The sequence below is a fragment of the Mustela putorius genome, unplaced genomic scaffold (assembly GCF_011764305.1).
Source record: "Mustela putorius furo isolate JIRA1106 unplaced genomic scaffold, ASM1176430v1.1 tig00003850_pilon_pilon_pilon, whole genome shotgun sequence".
Lineage (NCBI taxonomy): Eukaryota > Metazoa > Chordata > Mammalia > Carnivora > Mustelidae > Mustela > Mustela putorius.
In genome coordinates this window covers 5,438,340-5,458,796 of record NW_025422002.1, presented here as the reverse complement: position 1 = coordinate 5,458,796, position 20,457 = coordinate 5,438,340, and the positions used below count along the sequence as shown (strand labels likewise).

General features: G+C 42.6%; 1 protein-coding gene across 9 annotated transcripts in view; it reads right to left on the bottom strand.

The window, feature by feature from the left end:
• The window catches only part of ITPR1 (inositol 1,4,5-trisphosphate receptor type 1), a 327,143-nt gene that overhangs the window by 101,222 nt on the left and 205,464 nt on the right, over window positions 1–20,457 (bottom strand). For 4 of the 9 annotated variants that reach the window (XM_013054016.2, XM_004738411.3, XM_004738413.3 and 1 more), the window contains 4 exons: window positions 13,248–13,283; window positions 12,013–12,063; window positions 6,683–6,815; window positions 4,393–4,583 (listed from right to left, as the gene is read on the bottom strand). In XM_013054016.2, the coding sequence (XP_012909470.1) occupies window positions 4,393–4,583; window positions 6,683–6,815; window positions 12,013–12,063; window positions 13,248–13,283 (411 nt within the window). The remainder of the gene's footprint in view (window positions 1–4,392; window positions 4,584–6,682; window positions 6,816–12,012; window positions 12,064–13,247; window positions 13,284–20,457) is intronic. The other 5 variants (XM_004738412.3, XM_013054040.2, XM_004738415.3 and 2 more) reach the window with 3 other exon arrangements.

The window sequence follows — 20,457 nt, the reverse complement described above, 5'->3', positions numbered from 1 at the left end:
AGACTCTTGTGGCCACCACCAAAAGCAGGACAAACAATGGTGTCATCACACAAAAAACTCCCTTGTGCTAGGCCTTTACAGTCCAATTGTCCCCTCATCCCTAATCCTGGCAAACACTGATCTGTCCTTCACCGCTAGTCTTGTCCTTTTGAGAATGTCATATAATCAGAAGCACACAGTATGTCTCCTTTTGAGATTGGCTCCTTCTACTCAGCATAATGCCTCTGAATTGCATCCAAGCCACTGCATTTATCAATACTTTGCTCCTTTTTATTGCTGAGAGATATTCCATCGTATGTCTCACCTGGAGTTTGTCCAATCATCATAGTTTCAATAATTATTTTCACAAGCCAAGGAAAACTTCAGAAATGGAACCAGCCAACCATCGCTACCAGGTCCTAGGAATTCCTGGGAAAACATCCAGTAACTGCTTGAAAGTTCTGATTCATACCGACAAGGGTCCCAGAGGTCCATACTTGTGCCTCACACTTGATAGAACAGGAACAAAAACCCAGGAATAACTTCCTTAATCCCACACAGACCCAGACTGGAAGATCAGTCTCATTGTCCTTCTTCGTGTAAAGCATGTCCCAGATCCTAGGAAGAGGTACTCATAAGCAGAAGGGTCCTTCTGTAGCCCTCTTCCTGGAGAGGCAACATGGTTTTGGAAGCCTGTAGCCCTCCATGCTTCTCTGTGATCACCCTTTCTACCACCTGTCACTGAGCAACAATCCTCTATGGGAGCCCACCTGACCTGAGACCAATTTCCCTTCCTAAGACCATAACAGGACAATCTGACCAGGAAGTGATAATGGGCACAGAGTTCCGGCTGGAACTGACCCTGCCTTTAATGGATTACAGCATTTCAGCAATCATTAATAGTCACAAAGGCAGCTTTAACCCAACTCAGACTCACTTCCCAGCTGGTCATGCACTACTTCAAACCAGCTTCTCTAAAGCAGGATGAAATTTTACATCACTCCCCCTGGGGCTTCAAGGTTCCTGTCCTTAACTGGCTCCATACACAAGCTGAGTTCCCATCATTTTCTCCAGAGAAAGAGAAGCTTGGGGCCAAGGGAGATCACACCATTCAACTCTGGGCTAGAATGAATTTTCCTGGAACCACAGGTCTCTATTGAAGTAGTGCCTACATTCTCCCCTCCACCCTCTGAGGTCACCGAAGGGGTGTGGGGTAGGGGAGACAGAGACAAGGAGAAAGAAAGAGCGAGCACATGTGCCCTCAGTGCTATGCCCTCCCACCCTGGCTCACCACTCAGGGCACTCTGGCTGCCTTAAGAGAAAAACTTCTCCATTCCCTATGAGGCTGAACTACTGGAACTCTATCGTGGCATTTCATCTGGTGCCTGAGCATATGAGTAATAAATGTGTGAAAACATGAAACTAATATTCATAATTACTTTACAAGATAAAGAACTTGAAGGAAAAACAGCTTCTGTGTGCCTTGCCGTCACCATCAGGGGTACACTGTGAAAAACACGGCATCCTGCCAGAACCTCAGACTTCATCTTGCCAGCCAGCCTTAGTGCCGGCGGCCCTCAGCCCCCGCGAGTCCTTTCCGTGCTTCATTATTCCTTAATTAATGGTGCCTTCATGCGTCTCGTCATCCAGACTCTTTAGAGTCTCAAAGAGCCAAGTGGGACCTCTGACCTTCTCATCTCCAACATCCGTTGAGGCGCCATTTTGGCCAACGTTTTTGAACTATCAACGGGTGTAGGCTCTAGCCTCAAGCAGCGAGTGTTAGAGAGTCTGCACTCATGATAGCCTGTACCTGACCCTCTTGCACCCCTAGGTTCAGTATCTCTTTTTCTCCTCATTTTTTCTTTTCTTCTGAAGTATAACTTACATTCAATAAAGTACACCAATTTCTACTGCATGTGTCACTGAGTTTGGAACAGGTAGGTACCCATGAAACCATAAATACCTCCAGCACCCCCAAAAGTTCCCCTGGGCCCCTCCTAGAAAACATCCTCTCCCAAATTATGGCCAACTTTATCACAGAATTATTTTCAGTTTAGGTTCTCATTAGCTCTCCCCTAAATTACTGCTAATTAGCTTTTAATTACTGGGATGCCTCCTTCTGGACCTTGCTTTTCTCAACTCATCTATCCTACACTGCCAGATTTACAGCCCTAAATTGCAGCTCCACAGCCCTTTGAAAGCCTGCCCTGCTGTTGCGTACAAACTCTCCCGCTGCCAGTCCCCATTTACTGCCCCACTCCGGCTCTGCTCAGTCTGAGGCACCCCATTCCTGTTCTGCCAGCACCTTTACCGCTCCTGCACTTCCTGGGCTTCCTCTTCTCTCCCAAGCAGCACAATGCAGCTGCCATGCTGCAGATCTGTACCCAGTTTCCACCTTTCAGATCCAGAGCCATGCTTCAAAGTCAATCTCATTAAAAAACCTTCCACTCCTCACAAAGCTGTTACTTCTTTCTTGGTGGTTCCACATTATCATTGTTACCTTTTGGATGGCATTACCATTAACCTTGAGACAGAGCTTCCTACGTGCATGTGTTTACATTCTTATATTCTTGCTGGATTTTTCAATTTCTTGAAGACCAGGCTTCTAGGATTCTAGGATTTCTCTAATTGCCAAAGCTTTAAAAGAAAACTGGGAAGTGGAAGGAATAACGTACTGTTTCCCACTTCTTTAGTCAACAGAGAAGAAAAAAATTGTCATCTGCTATCAAAATCTTTTCATTAAAGCAAAGACACTGGAGACGACATAATACCAGAAATAAAATGGCAAGATAGATCTTCAAACTGAATACACGTGATTTATGAAAAACTCACCACACTGCCTTCATTTTTCGTACTTGGCTATGCCTGGAGAAAATTCTCAGAGACCAACTGGCTCCTGTTTCTAGAAACCAGGGCCTTATAGTCCCTACTAAAGCACTGTGTACCTACAGGGCGCTCAATAAATGTTTAGTTCAAATGATCTAGTCACTGGAAATCCTGTGGCTGAAAGACATGGAATGTCTGAGCATGGCTTCCGTTCCGACACGGTAGTGGGTGGGCCACATCTTAATGATGAGAAGGACCACAGGATCCATTCGTGCTCATGGTCAGACTCTCATGTGAAAAAAATCAAATAGCCGTCCCAATGTGTCACGGCTCTGGTGCCAAAGCGATGACTCGGGCACAAAGTGGACTCTGCCACCAGCACAAGTCTCCACTGAGGGCAGCGCCTAACAATGAACTTCACAAGTGTGTGTGAGGGCCAGCTGGGATTGGAGTGCGAGAAGGCAGGGCCCTCACAGGCTGCTGTGCAGCTCGTGTAAGGGGCAGGGCACCTGGGAGAGGTAGCACTGAGAAATGTAACCTGACCCAGGGCAAACCTACCCACAGGAACCTAGCCTCTTCGTCTACACTAAGATACATGACTCCATTCATCCAGATTCTGGAAGGCAGCTATGCTCACCACTATACCACCAACGCCCGCTATCCATTCATCCAGTTTCTGAATTTAAGTTTGGGCCCGAGAATTTAATGTCAAGTCAAATATACACATCAGGGTGAATGAAGTTTATGATGTGTTAATTAAATCTCAATCAAGCTTATCGAAATGTAGGTGTGCACACACAGACAGCTAAGTAAACCCTTATTCAAGACGTGACAAAGAGGGAAGGTTGCATGAAAAACAGGATGAGAAAATATTTAAAGAAATACTTTTAATTGGCATTTTGAAATGAAAATTATAAACATACTCTTAAATTCACTAAAACTGCTTCATGAAGGACTTCTGTCAAGAATTCTTTCAAGTTTTTATTACTGTTTTAAAATATATATCCTATCCGGCTACCAAAAAAATCATCTACGCATCTTTGACTAATCCAGCCTGACTCTTCCCTATTAGTTCAAATTGGTGTTATTAGTTCAAGTGGTTTTTTACCAAACTTCTCACCCTGAAAGGTAGAGAAATTGATAGCCAGCAGTAACTGCAGTGTCTATAGATATAAAAATTAAATCTAAACAGCACACACAGCCCAGACTCCTTTTTGGTCATCATCTGAGGGGACTGTCTATGATCTGGGATAAAAACTGTAAGTACACTTCATTCAATCACTCATTGCACAAACATTTATGGACTTCCCACCATGCCCCAGATCTTGGATCGAATTTTTTTTGCACATCCTCAGCAGTTTATCAGCTTTCAAATGTAACTCAGGTCTTGAAACCAATTCTGAATTATGACTGAATGACCGAGGAAGATACCGGTAGAATTTGCTTCTCATAAGCACATAATTTTGTGCTCTAGGAATGACCCATCCATCATAGAAGAGCCTTGGTACCACACAGGTGCCTGGCTCTCAGAACAGATTCTCTTCCCTCTCAGTAGGGATGTCACACAGCAGCAAGCTGCCTTCTTACCTGTATGGTGGTGTTGCCTCCTTCCAGGAGGGCGATGGCCAAGAGAATGCTTTCATGAAACACTCGGTCACTGGATGCGTTCATGATGAGATCGATGACCAGATTGGAGGCACCCTCCTTGTCGAGGTGGCACTGAACCTCAGCCAGGCTCATCTCACCCCTGCTCGTGGAACTGGACCCAGAGCCTCCCCCTAGAAGGATGGAACATTGCTCCTATTAACCACAATCAGAGCATGTATTGCATACTTACTATGTACCAACATTTAATGCACTGAACGGTTTAACAGTATTAGCTCCTTCTAATTAGTATTAGAAGGTCCTTCTTAAGGACCCCACAAGGAAGATACTAATTATTAGCACAGAGATGAAGTCACTTGTCTTTGAGGAGGACATCCAGCTTGTAAGAGAGATGGTATTTCAATGCAGGAAGGTAAGATGAGGAATGATGTATTTCCAGCAAAAGACCCACAGCCATTCAGCCAAGACTCTCCCTGACATTAAAATACAATGACTTGGTGAAGAATTATTAAAAAAAACTTTTGAGTTCAAGAAACAAACCCAACTTATACATGTCTTATAACACTCCTAAAAAAATATAGCCTATAACAATCACTTTAGCCCTGTTTCTAAGAAACCCACTCTTGCCCCAAAATCAACCTTTCATATAATTTATCTGTTCATTCATTCATTCAATAAATACTTACTCAGTGCTTGGCACGGAGCCAAGAACTGGGGCTGGAGAGTGAAAACAGATGATATTCCCAACCCCACTGAGCTTGAGATGACATGAATAAAGCTAAGCAGACAGGGCCTATGTCGTTTAGTGGAATGGATTCCAACTGTGCTTAGAAAGTGCCTACATAAGAACTTGCCTTGCATTACTATTGGCAACAACTGAAACATTAATTTACACGGGGACATGGACCAATCGATTTCAGAGAGAAGAAAATCATCTGCCAGTCCTTCTCCACAGACCTCAATTCAAACGCCACCTCCTTTGTACTGCTTGTCTTGACTACCTAGATCCATTATATCCATAGAGCAGAGTAGAAATTGGGTTGTGTCTCTTGCCTCTTATAGCTTTTTAAAGCAGAAATAGTCTCTGATGCATTTCTAAAACACTCTCATAAGGCCTCCCCAGGGCTCCACATACTTTGTGGAATGACCCCACTACAGAAAGTAAAGAGAAATAGTTTTGAGATATTATGCGAGGAACTTCTTGAGAAATCTCTTGAGAATTCAACTTGCAGATGAAATGCTAAGGTCCTGTTCCTGGGGTACTCCGAGACCTATCTTCACCATAGCTGTACAGCCCCATGAAGTGAGGTGTGCTCCAAGTTTTCGTTTGGTGAAAAACTCAAATCCCTTCCCAGAAACGGCTAGTATAACTGCATTAATCACCGAGTATTCTGGTTCTACCTACAGCATGCCCCCCAAACCTACATGCGTAACAGTCATCATTATAGACAAGGAATCAGTCAGCTCACATCTGTGCTTCCAGCGAGCGTTGAACTCCTGCCTCCACCCCCCCACCGGCTTAAAACCAAAACCAACACCCACAGTAGAGTTCAGCGTTCTTCCAACTTTTGCCTGTAACTGTGTTTACAATGTCTTGCAACCTCTTTGAGGATTTTTTTAAAGCAATTCTATTGGGACTTTTCTTTCTTTCTTTCCTTTTTTTTTTAGATAAACTCCCTTAAGATTTTGGGAGGAACACAGCATAGGCATTAGAATTAGACATACTGAGGTTCAAATTATAGAACAGTCACTAACAAGGTTCCATTTTCTTTCTCTTAAAAAGGGCTAACAAGAGTGCCTGCTATAAAATGGGGTACTTGGAGCAGCAAACAAGAAGGCCAGATGCTTGGGAGAGCCCTTGGCACTCGGTAGGTGTATAATTATTATTATATACCTTTTATTATTATAAAAAAAAAAAGTGAGGAGCTTTCACCATCCTCCCCGCTAACACCATTGTTATTTAATGGGAAGAATGAATCCTCATGAGCACAAGAAAATGGGCAGTAAAATCAAGTTCCTTGAGTCGCTCAAAAATCATCCAGAGGGTTGCTGTACTAGAAAGGGGGGCAAAAAGACTTAGCCAATATCTAACTGCAGGGAAATATTTTTAGATATCACTTTGATGGTAGACCAAAGACAAAACAAGTTGCTAGAAAACACACTTGCCACCCAAATTCATCTGTTAGTTTCAACCTGTTAAGGAGAAACATACAGCTCTCATGTGGCACACTCAATTCACACGTGCAGCTAATTAGCACACCACACAGCCTACCTCCTCCCCCAGGCTTGCTGGGTCCTCCTGGTGACAGCGGGCCATTGCCAAAGCTGGTGAGGCTTTCTCTTCTTCCTGAAGGTCTGATGTTTCCATAGTAACGGTTGACCAAAATTTGCCTGAGCGCCTCACCCTTAATTCAAACAGGATAATGAAATCAGGTTCTGAATTTAATGCATAACTGAGCTACTAATACTAAAATAACATGGGGGTACTCAGTTATAATTGGCTCAGTTTCACTCAGTGAAAAAATAAATTATTAATAAAAGCACTTGGAAACTCTGAAGTTAACTTCTTCAATATTTTCTCAGGAAAGCACATCATTAAAAAAAAAGCAGCAATCTAGAATATTAAATATCTGAAGTTTCTCTCTCTCAGTGATAAACACAGAACATTAATTTTGAAGGGCAACTAACAATAACAAAAACAAAAAAGTCCCTTTGGGTTAAGCCAATAAAACTCAGACAAAATGAGAATTTTACAGGTCACCTTTCACACAGCAATATGAAAATGTTACCTCAGACATAGGGCTTATTCCCAGTATTGTAAGAAAATAATAAAATATAAAAGTAATACTGCATGATTTAATGAGCTGAAAGTAAGCCTTTCTTATAGAAATAGTCAATGGGTCGAGTGGTGAAGAAAAAATAATGCTACAGGAAATAAAGTAGGGGCAGATATCAGACATGCCAATCAAAAAATAAGCACCATGAACGAAATGAGTTTGACATTTGCTTTGAAATAATAAGGGAGGCCAGTAGGTACGGATACAGATGAGATGAGAGGGACCACGAGTCGATAGTCGCTGAAGCCGAGTTAGGAATGTGCATTCTCGGGTTCTCCAAACTCTTCTGGTTCTTCTCATATATATTTGAACATTTCCATAATACTGTGTTTTAAAAAATATAACTATCAAAGGAACCTTGGACAGGAGACAGAGCAACTCTCTCCCACAACTCCAACCAACCAAATAAATAAATAAATAAACCCGCGATTTGTTCCCTAACACTAGGGGACATTAGCAAAGCAGCCCGAAACAGCACGGAGCAGCAGGATTCACTCTCAGCTCTATTCTACATTCAGTCCTGCTAAATGATTCCCAGGCCGCCTCCTGGTCTGGAAGTTTCTGAAAGTCAGAGGCTGTATGGTTCTCCCCCAGACTCTTCCCCAGGGACAAAGTAGTAAGCCATGGAGTTCCTCTGACACCTCACCAGGAGAGGTGAGTGAGACGTCTAGCAGACAGAAGGGTGCTGAGATATAGCGGGTGTCTAAAATAGAGGCTCAAGAGTTCTTCTGAAGAGCCCTGCAATGGGAACACGAGTCAGTAGAATTTAAAGTGATTTGTGAATAAGCTCCAAGAATAGGTCTGGAGACTTCAAGTGGGGTGTCTGAAAAATAAGACGGGAGGAAGCAGATGGGAGAGCAGGAAGGGCCCTGAGAGGGGCAGAGAGGCTGGGGTGCCAGGGGCACGTGGGACCAGGGAACAAAGGAGAAAGGTAGAAAACTCCTTAGTTCAGTGTCAAAATCACATAAGGTCCCAGGGCTACGCTGCCAAGTTCTTCTTCTTTCTTAATTCAGGCTGCTGGTCAAAGACTCCAGGGACAAGTTGGGATGGGGATAAATAGGAGTTCAGGAAATAGGAAAATCTCTGTTTTCTTCTCTCCTTTCTACCCACATATGGGTCTCTCACTGTAGTTCAGCAAAGGAGGGTGCATCTATTAGCTCGTGAGACTTGTCACCCACCTTGGCTGTCTGTAAATACAAAATTCTGAGAGTGCTTCCAATAGGGAAGCTATTTATGAGGTTTTCACGTACTTTTTAAATAGATTGCATTTGGTACAATATTCTTTAATGGCTCAGAAAACCACACTTTGGTATAAAGATATAGTTTTGCTGGTGTTTACGTCTCCAGCACCAATACAAACACACAGATGCTCTCCAACGCAGTCGCTGAGAGCACGGGGATTTGAAAGGCTGACTTCATAAAAGGAGAGAAATATAAATTTCAAAGGATCATTCATGGAAGCCACCCCAGAAAGAAAAGGGGCAAAGAAAAGGTTACCTCCATGCTGAATGTAACTGGAGATTAAATTTGATTTCCTTTTTTTCACCATAATGATGTACAGTTTGATTTTCTTTCAATAACATACAGTCTTTGAATTCCCATGATAGGAAATGGTTGGCAGCAAACCATCTAATTCTCTAACTGGGTCCCTCTGGGCATCACAGGAACCTTGTCTGAGAGGTAGATGGCTGGGCTGAGACCTACGAGCTGCAACCACTAAAGACAACCAATGTCACCATCCTGGCTAGCAAATGGAAGATGGTAGGAATGAACGGTCAAATCAAAGGCAGGGTGACCATGACCAACCAACCAACAAACACACGTCGCAAAGGAAGTGTCAGCTATCGACTTTACAGTCAATTCCAGTTCAGGCAGGAGCAACTCAGATTTTCCACTCTTGAGCTTGAGGGCAATGGTCAGTTTGCAATCAAGCGAGCGGGAGGTAAAGAAAGGAACACATGCCATCTGGGAACACGTGGACTCCAGGAACAGGAACTTCACATTTATGCAGCCTGGATGCCAACTGAAGTTACAAAGGGATCTCACATTACCATTTTGTCTCTCCTTCCACAGAAAAACCCTAGCGGTTACCATAGCAACTGATGCATCAAATGGTACATTTTCCCCCATAAGAGAATATCATGAAATGTGCTAATTATGGAAAAACACACACACATACATTCTACCCTACAAACTTTTTTTTTCCTTCTTAATTATAAGACTTTTGGCACATATTCACCTCACCTTCTCTCCACACACACAAAAAAGTTTAAGCTGCAAGGGGGAAAAAGCATAGAGCATGTGGGACTTGCCTTTTTTATTTTTTTTTTTAAAACAAGTTGAGATTTATTCCTTTTCTGAAAGAATAAAGACTGATACTTTTAGGTAAAAAGGGAAAAAGAAAATGGACAACATTATAAAAAGTTATGCAAATCCCTAGTGTAAAAACTTAGGTTTGAGAAAAATTCTGTTTTTTGAGCCAGTGGTTTAATTTAGGAAAAATTAAAATCTGCAGACAAAAGCCTTCCTAATCATCATGATATAAATTACTCAAGAGCACAAAACTTCTCCCACTGTACTAAGATCAGAAACCTGATTGAAGAAAAGAAAAAAAAAAGACTCTGCAAATAATGTCATTTCTGCAATTTTAACATTTGGCCAGGCAACCCTTTAAAAAATAATAATAATAATTTTTTTCCAGAAGTTTACACCTCTAGTATGCAAACAGATATCAGATGTTTTTCTCTGGTAAGAAATCCCACACACACATTATAATCTAAGACTGAGAAAAAAGGCAAAGGCCAAGAGTTTCTTTTGTAGTAAGTGTCATCTTAGAACAGTGAAATGGTGGCTCAGTGACAGGGAGTAATGAAATCAGGCTTCTACCTTGAAGTTTGGTTCAAACAAGTTTCATTTCTATCAGTTCAACAAAGTGGCTAATGATAGGGACAGAGCGAAGTGCCAAACAAGGCACTAAGGAGTTAATATTGCCACATACAAACAGGAGAGAAAAAGTGACCTTTTTGTCTTCCTAGGTTCCAGCCACTTGAAAACCATGTGCTGCAGGAAAGATCAGCCTCTCACATGAGTGGTGAGCCTTTCACACCTTAGTCAGCACTAAGGTCGCGCCTCAGTTTAAAAATACCTTCCTTTTGCTACTATTATCTACCAAATCAATTGAAGCGTGTCAGTCTGCAAGGTAACAATACAATAGTTAATATTCCTTATCATAATCCAGCCACCGTGCTAAGTGCTTCACACGCACAGCTCAGTAGGGCAGTCCTAAGGTGCGGAGACCATTAGTATCCCCATTTTACAGCAGAAGAAAATGAGGAACAGGGTGGGTCAATCACTCGCTTTAAATCACACAGCTAGGACTTGGCACAGGAAGGCTTGAACCTCTTTCTAATTCCAAAGCTTACATCCTTAGATAGCATTCAATACTCTGACTCCTGAGAACTTGGGGCATGAGGGATGGCTCTGGGTCTTTACCAGCTACTTTTAAGGCCCATGGTAATTGTTAAAGGACAGGCACGTATGGAAAACACAGGAATGCACAGGGGCTCTTGGTTGACTAACTGCCAGAGATCCAGGATGCTGGAAGGGAAAGGCTAAATGCCAGCTCCACCGGGACTCCTCTTTGGTCATAGCCTGAGAAATTACAATCACAAAAGAATGCAAAGAATTTGGGATGTAGTGGGACTGGGCAGGGGCTGGGACCTATGAGCAGAACAAAGGTGCATGGGCCACCCCATTTACCTCAGGCATAAATCCTCCAGGACACTGATGACCACAATTCCAAGGCATTCTTTGTTATACCCCATCTTCCTGTGTCTTAGTTTCCTAATGTGAAATGGGGATGAAGACTGTGTCACTGAGTCAACGTCCAGCATTAACAAAAATTAAATTGATGAGTTAACATATGTAAAAGTCTTAGCACGGTCACTGGCATATGATAAGTACTCAGAAATCCAGGATATCTGGTTTATCTTCCAAAAATGAGTAACATGAATTGGTCAGCATGCTAATGATGTAGATAAGCCTTGTAAAAAATGGTTTAGCAATGCATAATGAGCACCTAAAGAAAGTATCTATGCTTTGGCCTAAGAATGCCCCTTCTAGAAATCTACCCAGAGATGTACACGTTTCTTCATTTCCTCATCAGAGGAAAATATTACAAACCACTTGTTCATTTGTGGAACTTCAGAGAGCTATTAACTTTCAGACTTTCAAAGAAAAGCATCACAGACAATATTAAATGACAACAGCAAGGTACGGAAGTCGTAAACTTAGAATATCCCAAGGACAAAGAAAATGTTCATTGGCACATGATGCACACCTGCGTAAAAAAAGTGGGCAGAGGAAATGTTATACCATTAGCTGCTTTTATAGCAAGTAATACAATTATGAACTTTTTATAAAATTTCTTTTGCTTATTATAAATTAATTGTAATGATAATCAATGACTTACAGAAAAAAAAATTTTTTTTAAGACTTCACCTAATTAGAGAGCCACTACAGAAAAAGAAGAGAGGTCATGAAAAGCTTACTGGTCATCATTTGGACACTGGCAGGGTCTGTGGCCCAAGTAGGTAGATAATAGGTGGACTCACCAGTTAGCCTCACTGATACAAATGGCTGTGATTGGTCCTGAGCCAATTAATGCTTTAACACGATCAACACCAACATAAGCTGTCTTTGTATTACAGTGCATGGCTGAGGGAGGCATTATGGTCATTAGCTCCCAGAGTCCAAGACTACGTACCCTTTTATGGTCTTCCAGTTGCCTCAGGGGGGGGCTCGGCTCAAGCTCCTGCTAAGCACGCAGAAATTCCATTTTAAGTACAACACGAGGCAGACACACCATCTTCAGCATCAGTCACAAATGAAATACACCAAGAGCTCATACTGAGCTAAGAGTTACACAAAAGGATTGGAGGCCTTTTAAAATGTTTCCCCAGGCACCTACGAATGCTCAATTACTTTGAATACTGCTTAACAGCTGTCCTGTCCCCAACCCTAATGCACTATGTAAATGAGCAGGTTTCCGACTTTTTGGCCGTATGCTATATTATGTATTTTTACAGGACCCCAGAAGGGGTTATAAGGCAAGACACCAACAGGGCAAGTCCTCACGGTTCATACATGCATAACTGCACAGCACATGCATCAGAACATCAATGCATTGACACTTCTGAGCAGACACACATATATGGCCCCTCAGCTCTCCCCAACCCACTGGTTCACAGCATTCTAATCAAAGCTGTGAACAGTGAGGAGCTCTGATCAGCATATTAGAGACTGATCATCGTAAAGCAGCCGCAATGCAACTCGGCAATTTGATAATGTTTGTTTTATTTTTAAGATCTTCATTAGACTTTTCTCAGATGAGATACACTTCATTCATGCTTTTACCCTCCCGTGATTTTAGTAGAGCTTCTGAAAGTAAATTTTGATACTTAGAAATAGGTCTCTCCAAAAAGCTTCTCTATGATTTTAGAAGCCTTAATTAATTCCAGTCCTTCATTTAACGAGTTTAGTTAGCAACAGGAAGAACAGAAAGAATGCAATGTGAAACCATGACTTTATTAGTAGCTTTCACCAAAACCATGCGTTAATATCCAGGACTTCAAATTTGCATCACCTCTGCACAGAACACAGAGTCTATTCTGTAGAACAAGAGAAAGGTCTTGACATTCTGGAGTTGCTCAAATGAGTATTTTACAACTGAGACAGTTTTGTGTGAAAGCCTTTACTTCGAGAACCCCATCTCCTCACGGGAGGCATGCTCTGGTTTAGCCCCAGTAACTCTGAACTTACTTTCTACATTGAGAGCCTCCTCAATTACGGAAACCATCAGTTCCCAGCCTGGCTAGAAGACTTCCCCCTGCACCTACCACCATGACAGAAATTTCACCACAACAGCTCAGACACTCAACCGAGACAACTGAGAATCACCCATATTTGCTGTCACTGCAAATATAGGTGAGCGACACACACCTCTGTGGAGTTCTCCAAATCTGGAGCTTGTGGGAGCTAGTTGGGAGTAAAACAAAGCATGTTAGTTATGGCACTTGAATCTTGGGGGCCACAAAGAAATCCAGAGACCAACATCAAGGACAAGACACAGAAGGCAAGATCAAAGATGAGGTGACATGGCTATACTGGGTCTTGAGCAACAGAGGTAAGGAGATACTTTCTCTTTTAAACTGCATTCAATGTGGTCATGATGGAAGAAACCAACTGGCCTGAGATAGGGAAACATATTTAGGAATAATAGGGAAAGAAATAGAAGACTACTAGTGACCAAGAAGGAAATAGATCTTAAAAAAAAAAAAAAAAAAAGACACCAAAGAAAGAACCAGTGCACACCTGTGCTTTGTTTGTCCACCGAGACAGAAAAAGCCATCACAGTGCATACCCAATGGGGGTAGGGAGAGGGAGTGGGGTGGGTAATGGTAACAGGGCTCTCAGGGGCACTCCCCTTCCCAGAGCCCCAAAGCCTGTGAAAGACAGCTCCATGAATCTGTCCTCCACCAGGGCACATGCTTGGAGCAGGAAACTGACTGATGTCAGAGGTAACCAGCAGACCCTACCCACATCTCCCTGGACCAAAGTCACGCACCAGGTACGGCTGGCTAGTTCAAGGTACAGTCTGCGACTATGGAATGAGGCCAAGGTTCACGCTTCAAGTGAATGACCTTGCTGAGGCCAGAGTGTGGCTGTCGGCTGGTGAGCCAGAACAGGTGTAGAAAGCACAGAAGGACTGACGCTGTGAGATCTGGTAGTGTTTCAACCCAGCCCAGTGCTACCGCTTTGGTGGTTTGATCCCCAAGATGGAAAAAAAAATGTTCTCCATAGAAGATTGTCGTTATGTAATTTCACGGTTTCTGTCTTGTTTTCTATTTCTGAACAGGTAAAATGAAGAAAAGATATAGGAGATCTCTTTAAGTACAAAGATTAAAGTCATTCTCCAAGGACAGTGGGGCATACGTGGAGGGCTGCTCACTCAATTAGGGACAGAAGACTTTTCAGACATGAGTACAACGCCACTGGCCTCAGGGAAAAAAATGATCTCCAGAGTCTTGAGCTTCATGTTGGGGTGGGGAGACACAGAGTGGCAGGAAGGACGGACACATGGCAAGGAAAATAAAAACAGAAATCAGTTATAGGTCTTTGCAAGATATAAATAATATCACAACCCAAGACTCTGTTCTTTAAATTCTGTATGCTCTAGGCTAAAGAACTGAAACTGTACAAACGTATTTGCTATCTCCCTCAGTGCAGAAGGGACAAGGAGAAAAAGCAGAACTAAAGCAATGACCCACGTATTTTAGAGCAGCCAGATACCAATGGAAAAACAGGTTACCTTCTACTATTTGCACTGGCTACCTTCCCACTAACATATCCTTTTATATGGATCCCACAGGATTAGGACAAAAAGATTAGAGGCACCGGTTTATGGCAGGAACCCACAGAGCTACCCTATCCTACTCCTTTGCCAATCAAAAGTTAAAGGAAATCAAGAAGATTGAATTGCAAGTGGTGGCGTTTGGTTTTGTTTTTAAAATTTTCTTGTTTGAGGTCCCTTTGACTGAAGAAGTATGGTGAATACTTTTAGAATGCCCATAAGTAGTGTATGGCTATTTCTTAATCACTCAGACATCAGTGATTTCTGATATGTTTTATGATTGTATACTCACTCTGCTGCTTCCCTAAACTACTGTCATGCTTGTTTTAAAATTAATTTCCAAAATAATAACTAAATTAAAATTATCTTTTTTTTCCTTGAACATTTCATGAAGCCTTTTAAGAAAACAGAGGATGCTCTGCAGCCTCAGGATTCACTAAAGAGTGGATAGAAAGACTATCCATTCCTAAAAGAGAACAGAAAACCCAAGGGTGCTACACAGGGTCATGGGTCCATAAGCGCAACCAGGCGTTGGTTCTGTGTGAACCTGACCCAGGCACTGAACCTCTCTGGGCTTCCACGTTCTGACCTGGAGTTCAAGGAGACTGGAGCAGCTATTCTTTAGGACTTCTTCCAGTTAAAACATTAAACAATGCTTGGTATATTTTCAGTAAACTTCATTTCATAATATCTAAAGGCAAGTTCCCTACATATAACACAACGTGCTAGGACATAAAATGATTTCAGGCATAGCAAAGCCCAAACCATATCTGGCACATGATTTGGCAAAAAAACAAAACAAAACCCAAAAACAACAAAAGCCAAGTGCCTTTACCAGTACTTTCTTCTAAGAGGATTTCAGCTCTATTTCCTTGAGGATGAGGTTATTTAATGGCAGTAAGTTTTGAAAAACAGAAGCATATTTATAATAAGCTATATTGTTCGAATAAGATAAAAGCTACAGTGGTGCCTGGGTGGCTCAGTGGGTTAAAGCCTCTGCCTTAGGCTCAGGTCATGATCTCAGGGTTCTGGGATCGAGCCCCACATTGGGCTCTCTGCTCAGCAGGGAGCCTGCTTCCCCCAACCCCTGCCTGCCTCCCTGCCCACTTATGATCTCTGTCAAATAAATAAATAAAATCTTAAAAAAAAAAAAAAGCTACATAAATACAAAATATAAGGCCCAAACCAAAACACAATGTTTAATAATGAAGTGATTTTTCACAGCACATTTTTAATATTAATTTTTTTTCATGAAAGGGCATCTTTAATGAGTACACATTAAAGAGGTATATGTTTTGAGAAAATGGTCATGTCTGAATTTGGACAAGTCTTCCTGACCTTAGTCCCAGGCGCTGACACCTCCAATCAAGGCAGAGCCTCCCAAACCAGCAGGTGATGAACAGTGGTCTGATGTCGCCTGGTTTTGAACTTGGAAATCCACTATTGCACCCTATTGCCTCTCTGTATTTCTTTACTGATCTTATGTGTCAATTGAAATCTTTTGCACACCTCGTCTAGTCAATTGACTAGCTTTTAAGTAGGAATTCAAAATGAATCTCAAGTCACTAAATCCCAAGCAGCCTTCTTGGCTGAGATCACAAATCAAGTCCCCAGAACCACGGTACTTGAGTAGTATCAAATATGTGCTTGTGAGACATGGACATGCTTGCTTACAACATGTAACATACCTAACATTTTATCTTAGGATAGAATTCTACTATAAATGAAGGATATCATACCTTCTCATCTTTAAAAAAAAAAAGCCCCTGGTCTTCCTAGAGTTACTATTTAGTGTATGTATGTACAACAGTACCCGTTCACATGCATGCATACGTTTCACGTATGCCTCCAAAAGGATAGTGCAGACCACAGCCTTATAAAAAAAATAAAATAAAAAAACAAGACCTTTTGTTTTCCACTGCCAATTACATAAATCTTTCCATTAACCATGGGATTCTAGAATTTTCCTCTGAAAGATAAGGTCTTCTTCTATGGACCATCCTCAGCAGAAGCTGAATACAGTTCAAGAAACGACAAAATACTATGACTCTCCTATTCAGCACATCAAAGGGAAAGTATGAACTCCAGCACCCGTGAATTGGCCTCCAGTTCCTCTTCACCCACTCAAAACCTCAGAGGAGGGAAACCAACCAACTAGCCAACAGCAGACAGGCTTGCAAATATGTTTGCTGGGACCCATTCTTCCTGAGCCTTTGAAACCCACCTTGAGAGACCAGAAAGCTTTAAAGAAAACTGAGCTAAAATATGTGATCTAGCATTTTAGCAGAACGATTTTAAACCTTCACATCTGCTAACACAATGCCCTTTATTAATGGCATTTGTTTTTAGGAACCAAGTAAGAAGTAAAAATTTAGCCCCGATGATGCAGTTTCACCTTTACAGAACACGTTCATCGGAGCTCAAGAGCAGAATTCATTTTTTAAAAACGCATTCTGACTTGACTAAATTATACAATTTCAGTCACCACGGAATAATCTCAGCATCAAAACACAGACACAGACCCACAAACGCACACACCCCCCAACCGACCTCCCCATCCCTCAAAATCTTCCTGCAACAGCTTCTGTGTGCTCGGAGTTGAGCTCGCTTGCTGTATGGTTGCCGGTGTCTAACAGTAAACAGCCCTGCTGCATTTATTGGCAATTACTGCTGAAGGTCACACATCAGCAGTGAGCCTAAATTCCAGGAAAAAAAGCAGCTCTTATGTAACTGCCGCCTGAATGTTGGCAGGTACCCAAACCCAGCAGTTCACAGCAATGCAAAAAAGTAGGACACCTCCAGCCCGGGGTTCGATGTCATAAGCACGCCCCCTGAAGGTGAAACTGAATAATTCTTGTGTTTCTCTTTTCTCCCCCTCCTGAATTTTACAGAGTTCTCCTTGGGTGGCATCCTTGGGTTGCAGAAGAAGCTCAAGGTGGGATGAGTTGAGGGCTCCCTTGAAGCAGGAGGCAGTCGCCCTTAAACCAGTGGGAATGCCACTCTAGCTTTTCTGTTGCGGTGCAGGAAGGTTGCTAGCTGACACCAGTGGCGCTGGAGATTTCATGGTTCCAAGTGACAGTGATGAAATGGGGATCCCATCTCAAATAGGAAGAAATGCTGCTTGCCCCACTGAGCTACAGCACACACTTTCCCAACACACCACGCTCCCTGCCACAGACACGTATGTGAAAATGAGGCGGATTACAGTTCTGTCGTACAGACTGCACCTCAGGTTTGAATACTGGATTGAAATCAACGGTTTGGTTCGCAAAGCACTTTACAGTTCAGAAAGGTGATTCACAGCACTTGACAGTTTAGAAAGCTGCTGGTGCTGCCCACCTGTTCTCACCTGACCTCCTAAGCTCTTAGGTGACCTCCTTACTCAGGTAGAAGTTCTCAAATTATGGGTTCTCATAACCCAACCCCAGGTACTTCTCCACTCTGGCAATTCTCATGACAGCTGTCACTGAACAGTTATTTGTACTACTGGCCATCTCCGCCACACAACTGTGGACTTCAGAAGAGCAGACACTGCCTATTCGGGGGCATCACCATAGTCCTTCCCCCTCACACCATGCCTGGAATGTAACAAGTTTTCAAATATTAGTCATATAACAGAGTATCTTTAATATCAACTGATATCCATGTAAAGCCAAGAATGGGTAGGCAATGGGAACTTTTGGGGGGGTGATGGCAACATATCCTATCTTGATTTCTGTGTATACATATGTAACAATTCATCAAGCTATAAATGTTAAGAGTGAGCTGAAGGGACACCAACCCAAGTATGGTAGTTTCCTTATCCCCTGCACTCAATCTGTACCCCATCAACCAACACCCCAAGTAAAAGAGAAAATTAAGGGGGTAGGGTAGACACTGTGCCTCTCTATTTGCCAAAAGAAGGAAGGAAGAAAGGGAGAAGGAAGAAAAAGAGAGAAAGAAACCAGACCTCCTCTTCCTGGTTTCAAATGGATTTTTGTTCTAAAAGACAGCTGGAGGGCTCCATACCATTCCCTTTCCTTACGGGGACTCCGTGGCTCTCTCTCCTTTCACCCTGATTTCTCAGGGCACGGACAGAGACACAGAGGGACTCTGCTTTTTCACAAGTCATTCACAGCACGTCTCCTTCCTTGAGATGTCCGAAGGGCCTCTACCACCAAAAGGGAGAGGCCCTCCCCCAATCAGGGATTCAGAGGATCAGCATATACGCCCTACACTATTTAAGGGGCAATTCCCCACCATGTTTAGAATTCCACATTGGTTTGCAAGTTAGGTGTGAGGCCTTGGCTGTATCATGGGCCAGCATGAACTCTCATTAAGCTTCTGCTGAACCCCAGCTGTGGGCTGCAGGTCTCCACCAGCACACACGGACAAAAGGCTTGGTAGAGGAGAAACCACAGGAGCTGTCGCAGTTTCCAGAACAGCCATTGATGAAAAAGGCCCATCAGCCATCTCTGCTTCGGGGACCAGATCCGAGAGCCTGAGGGACTGGGGACGGAGTGCTGGTGTCCCAGGGCTCTGACAGTTGCCAGGGGTAACAACGGAGAGAGGACCCGCAGTTGCTTCCTCAGGGAATTTTCAAAGAATCCAAGTGGCTGCCAGAACATTCTTCTTTTATAAACAGACAGTATTCTATTTCCTAGAGTATAATTATAAACACACCTGCTCCAACTGTGGAATCTTTCCATAAGCAAGCAATAAACTCCCAGCCAGGAGACCCAAGTTCTATCTTGAGCAAGCAAACACATCAACTGATTACTATGGTGCAAAACAGTATATTAATAACATTGCGGACTCTGATTAGGGAAGGTGTTCCTTTCCTGACTTCATCTGTACTTAAGCAAATAGAAACACAACTTCAGTATTTCAGAGGAAAAGTTCGAATCAGGGAGGCATATACAACTCCAGGTAGAAATAAAAGGAATGAGAGATGCCAACATGCAAATTCAGCATGAGGTATTTTTCTGGCACAGAAATAACCAGGAAGAGAAAGAACGAGCCAGGAAATGCCAAAAATCACTAGTTAGAGCCATTCATTAAGCCTTTACTGTAACACCTTTTCTCACCTTCTCTGCATCCCAGAGGACATGGCCTCCTCCCCGTCCAAGTTTGGTTACTCTAAGGAAAAGTCCGTGCTTCCAGAGTTTATTGTGGTAGAAAAGCAAGCACACCAGGACAGGAGCAGAGCCGGCAGTGTGTTAGCTTCAATTTAGCCACCATCCGGCTGTGCAAGCTAAGTCCAGTCACTTAACCACTCTGAGCTCCGTTCCTGAGGAAACTGAACCAAATTCAGAACCACTTGCTTTCAGTTTTCAGTCTGTGATTCAAACTCTCCTTAAGTAAATCTGAACCATCTCTTAATAGGTCTGAAAGGATGGTGGAGGGTATTAGAATAGACAAATGTATTCGTTCTGGCAGCTCTATCTCACCCAGAGTGAGGTATGAATTGGTCTATCAAAGGAAGTAACAGATGTTTAAAGAGGTAGAGCAGGAAAGGGATTTTTTAAAAGTCCAATAAAAAATGTTTTCCCAGGGTGCTCAATTTCCCTCATTTGTATACTTTAATTGTATAACATGCATTGACACCTAAACATATGGCAGGGAATGATGAAAAATATTCACCAAACAAGCAATATTTCAGAGGCCCCCAAATCCCAAATAAAATGACTTCACTTATTGGTCCCCACGGTAACTGTGGTTAGTAAAACCAATTAGATACATAAGCAGAGAATCCACGAGACAACATTTCAATTTCCTGACCTCTAGGTAGTTTTCCTGGATGAAAAGCCACAGATCCAG